The 3,909-nt window shown below is 48.0% G+C and overlaps 2 protein-coding genes across 2 annotated transcripts in view; one reads left to right on the top strand and one right to left on the bottom strand.

Annotated features, from left to right (window-relative positions):
- The window catches only part of Pmar_PMAR027039 (proteasome subunit alpha type, putative), a gene marked incomplete at both ends in the record, with an annotated part of 729 nt that extends 382 nt beyond the window's left edge, over positions 1 to 347 (bottom strand). Inside the window, 2 exons of the mRNA XM_002768422.1 lie at positions 26 to 152; positions 198 to 347. Coding sequence (XP_002768468.1) covers positions 26 to 152; positions 198 to 347 — 277 coding nt within the window. The remainder of the gene's footprint in view (positions 1 to 25; positions 153 to 197) is intronic.
- Positions 348 to 1,002: 655 nt separating this feature from the next.
- Positions 1,003 to 2,518, top strand: Pmar_PMAR027038 (zinc finger protein DHHC domain containing protein, putative). Its single transcript, XM_002768421.1, has 12 exons — positions 1,003 to 1,036; positions 1,086 to 1,215; positions 1,263 to 1,315; positions 1,367 to 1,479; positions 1,529 to 1,593; positions 1,644 to 1,736; positions 1,787 to 1,843; positions 1,897 to 1,950; positions 1,997 to 2,094; positions 2,154 to 2,277; positions 2,322 to 2,381; positions 2,433 to 2,518. The coding sequence occupies exons 2-12, from the start codon at positions 1,122 to 1,124 to the stop codon at positions 2,480 to 2,482; spliced, it is 861 nt and encodes a 286-aa protein (XP_002768467.1). The 5' UTR covers positions 1,003 to 1,036; positions 1,086 to 1,121; the 3' UTR covers positions 2,483 to 2,518.
- The last annotated feature ends 1,391 nt before the right edge of the window (positions 2,519 to 3,909 follow it).

The following is a 3,909-nucleotide window of genomic DNA, read 5'->3' as shown; positions in this document are numbered from 1 at the left end:
AGGAGGCATACCAGCGAAGACCTACCAGAGTGGAATACTCCTATACTCAGTGGCAAGGCCCTCCTCCTCCACTCGAATAGTACACATCCTATCCTGTTGGTGAAGTTGTCAACCTTCCGGATGGAATCTTCCTCGGCTAGGATAGTTTGAAACTGTACACAGCGTTGGGCGGTGCACATAGGAGGAGTTTGATTTACCTTTTTCTCGGTGGCCAGCACTACACCATTCTTAGCCTTGATTCCCAAGGCGGGTTTCCCCATCGATACTGCATTGAGAGCATACTCGATCTGACCCAGCTTACCGGAGGGGGAGAAGGTAGTCAATGAGAAGGAGTACTCGGAGTCCATATTAGGCCTATAGAAAAAACAACAACCACTGTAAGAAGTATAAAGCACTGGTGAATGTGATAATGGTCATATCCTAAACGACCACTACTCAGAATGGCCGTGTATGAAATTGCAAGTCACAAAAAACACAAGAAAATTGTCTCAGCCAAGTTTCGAACCTGGGATCCCATCAAAGCAGCCGCATTTTGAAAAGCCCTCAGAAGTTCTATCACGGAAATAGATAGTTTATGAACTACATCAACTCTTCCTTCCTGTTGTCCTTTCTACCCTCGAAGTGTTTGGAATACCACTCGGCCCTGAAGTGCCCTCCCATTTGACCATTGCAGGCTTTCTAGTCTAATAAGCCATGGATATTTCGGATTACCTTCGATTCAGCGACCCACGGCTTGTGGAGAAGCTTCGACAGGAGACTGAAGTTGTCGGTTATGAAAGTGGTTCACCAAGCACTGTAGGTTTATCTGCCGAGGCTTCCTTAGATGCTAGCTTGCTCCAGACTAAGCCTCTGAGTAGTACTATTCAGGGGGGGATAGGGGTTCATGGGAAACTGCCATGTTATGACAGAGAAACGCAAGTCGTGGCTTCCGAGCGGATTGCATGCTTTTTCGCGGTCCAAGAACGAGTGTGTCCGGGAGTATTTCCGTAAAGGGAATTATAAGGGGCAATGCACACCTCTATTCGATGGGAGAGTGGTAATACACTGAGTCCATCCTAGAAAGTGTCCTAGTGCCAATAACATAGGTTATTGGCCCACAGTGGTTGGCAGTGTCTCTGTCTATGCTGGTGTTACTACTCATGTCATTGAAGATGGTATTGCATATATGCCCTCGCCTTGTGGAGTCTGTTGCGGAGCTTGGTGGAGCCGTACATGGTACTATTCAGTGGCTCGTTTGCCGTCTAGTATCACTCCTTCCTCAGTTACCATGTTCTTCACCGGCCTTCTCGATTACTTTTTATTGCCGCTATCGTGGGTAATACCATACCTCCGGCAAACTAATCCTTCCCTGTGCGTGCGTCGTTAGATATTCTTCTTCCTAACGGCATTTTCTGACCCTGGGATCATACCACGTAGCAAGCCTGAGGACCATCCAGAAGAGTTCATAGCAGAACTAAGGCCCCAGCAACTGGATCAGCGGTAAGTTCTGTTTGTACTGCTTCCTCATGAACGATTCGAGACTCCTCAGAACTGGCATGCCTCGACCTCGTTACCTGCTGTTGAATGGCGTTGCGGTGAAGCAGAAGTGGTGTCGTAAGACGCCCATTGGAGCGAGGACGAGCATTGCTGGTGTCTGGGCTTAGGTACTTGTCGGATATACAGGCCTCCCAGAAGCCACCATTGTAGCGTTTGTGATGATTGTGTTACGCGATTCGATCATCATTGTGCTGTACTTGGTAGGAGCCATCTATCCAATGTAGACACCCTTCAGGCTGAATTCCATCAGGCACGTGTGTCGGTCTGGGTAACTATCGCTACTTCTTGTGTTTGATCGTTACACTAGGTAAGTACTCGTGTTCTACAACAGACCATTTGCGTTGACTCTCATCACTCTAGGTTTATCAAGCCTGATAGCACTAGCTCTCTGCATAGCCCATATAGTGACTGCGGGTGAGTCACATTGTTGCTATTACCTTCTTATGATTATATGCCTCAGCCGAGTGTTCTGGACAGAAGGTAGGCTACTTCATATTGGACCATCTAGATGACTTCCTCGTGGCCATATTCTGTGTTATGCTAGTCTTTGGATTTGCTGTAAGTCATAAACCAGGCCTCGCTCGGGACCTGTCGACTCGTCCTTTTCATCACATCAGATGTTGAATATGTATCACCTGTACATCACAGCGCATAATCTCTCGACCAACGAGCACTTGAAGCGATACTATAGGATGAACCCCTTCGACCATGGCACGAAGGATAACTACTCCAATATCTGTTGTAAGTGTTCTCCCCTTGCCTTGTCCTTTGCATATGCTCTATAGGCACTCCTGACAAGCTCCTGCCAACTGCAGCAGGTGGGATGAATATATTTGCTAGTTACCGTAAGCTGATTGTCTTTGATATCCCTCTTGAGGTCGTTGGGCTTTCCTCAGGCCAAATTGGTACCCCGAATTCGGACTGTCTGTCGGAACTGTATGATTGAAGGAGAAAATATTCATCATATACTTGCTACTATGGTACTCTCTCAGAGACCCAGTTTCTTACGCCCATCGATTCTCGAGTTCAAAAGTGGCTCACTTCATTTCCTCTGGCTCGCGCAGTCAATCAGCATGCCGATTCGTCGTAGTGTGCATATGAACTGTTCGGTAGAGCGGGGCCTGTACCGTGGATGTACCGTGAAGGCGCGTTATTGCTTGATCGTGTGCATGTTGCAGATCTATGAGGTTTACGTCCCGATGACTAGTTGCACTATATGTTCGTGAGAAAATCTTCTGTGGAGGAGGCTGAGTAAGTGAGGGGGACAAATTGCACAATTTCGCGCTATGATATCAAGCGATTACTCTCTGCTTTCCGTACGGCAAAGCTTTCTTCGACGCTTGCTGTACTCATAGGTTACGTGTCGGATTGACGACTTCTAAGTGATGTCTGTGATTAATGATGGAAGCATAGCCTGCCAGTTCTCCTGTCATCTCGCTAGCCCCAGTGTCACCACTATGGCACGTGGGGTCAGTAGATGTACAGAAAGTAAACTCCTACAGTTAACGCATATCAGGCCTTTACCTCACTGTGGTTACCTGGTATATGCTGGAGGGACAATCATCTCTCTTATTGACGTAGGCAAATCGGCGTACATCTCGCTATCCTTATGCTCTCAGAACTAGCCTAGCGTTGAAACATCGACGACTGGCCTGTTCGACGTAGTCTAGCTTGGCGATTCTCTTCACGGGGTTGAGTGCATTACTAGCGCCTTAGAAAGTGTAGAACTGTCACAGACACGCTATGCGCACCTAGTCTCTCAGTTGCTGGGCATTGGAGTATGCATGTCCTCGTACCAGCATCGGGCTGAACCGAGCAGGAACAGCAGCGTGGGTACCGGGTATCCAACTTTGAAGGAATCCGGTTTATCATAACGATGGTTATTCCCAGACTACCAACAACCTGCTCACGAGGCGAGAGGATAGCAGTCTTCAGCGTTGAGTCATCCCCACCTCTGTAGGGGTTGGTGCCAAGTTGTAGGCAACCGCAGAAAGGGTATCGTCGGGTGTTGTTAGTTCAAGGTAGAGAGAGGATGTTCTCCTTGAAGGTGGAAGGTCGTTTGGAAAGACCACGCTATAGTTGGAAGTATCACTTGAGTGAATAGTATCGGCTGGGAGATCAGTGATGACGAAATCGAAGCCAACTTCAAGGAGTTTGGGTATATAACTGAAGTTTGTCGTCCGAGAAAGAATCTCTTCGCCTTTTTCCGTCTCGAAACTGAACGATAGGCGTCGAGCCTTCTGTTGCTGGTCACCTAGGAAAACCCTTCACGGTCGGCCTGTAGCGTTTGAACTATCAACACACGGGTCGGCAGGTATCATCGGTCTGTCCGTCGTATTGCTGTGTTGGATCTCCGAGTCGTTCAGATATCCA

The sequence above is a fragment of the Perkinsus marinus genome (assembly GCF_000006405.1).
Source record: "Perkinsus marinus ATCC 50983 genomic scaffold scf_1104296968352, whole genome shotgun sequence".
Taxonomy (NCBI): Eukaryota; Perkinsozoa; order Perkinsida; family Perkinsidae; genus Perkinsus; species Perkinsus marinus.
Note: the sequence above shows the minus strand (reverse complement) of the source record. Positions and strands in the feature narration are given on the sequence as shown.

What these genes read in the sequence shown, in the direction of transcription:
- Pmar_PMAR027038 (XM_002768421.1), top strand. Translation starts at nt 1,122, where the DNA reads ATGCTGGTGTTACTACTCATGTCATTGAAGATGGTATTGCATATATGC. An exon ending in CCCCAGCAACTGGATCAGCG is followed by an intron (nt 1,480 to 1,528) that starts GTAAGTTCTGTT and finishes GAGACTCCTCAG; the next exon opens with AACTGGCATGCCTCGACCTC. An exon ending in TGCTAGTCTTTGGATTTGCT is followed by an intron (nt 2,095 to 2,153) that starts GTAAGTCATAAA and finishes TCATCACATCAG; the next exon opens with ATGTTGAATATGTATCACCT.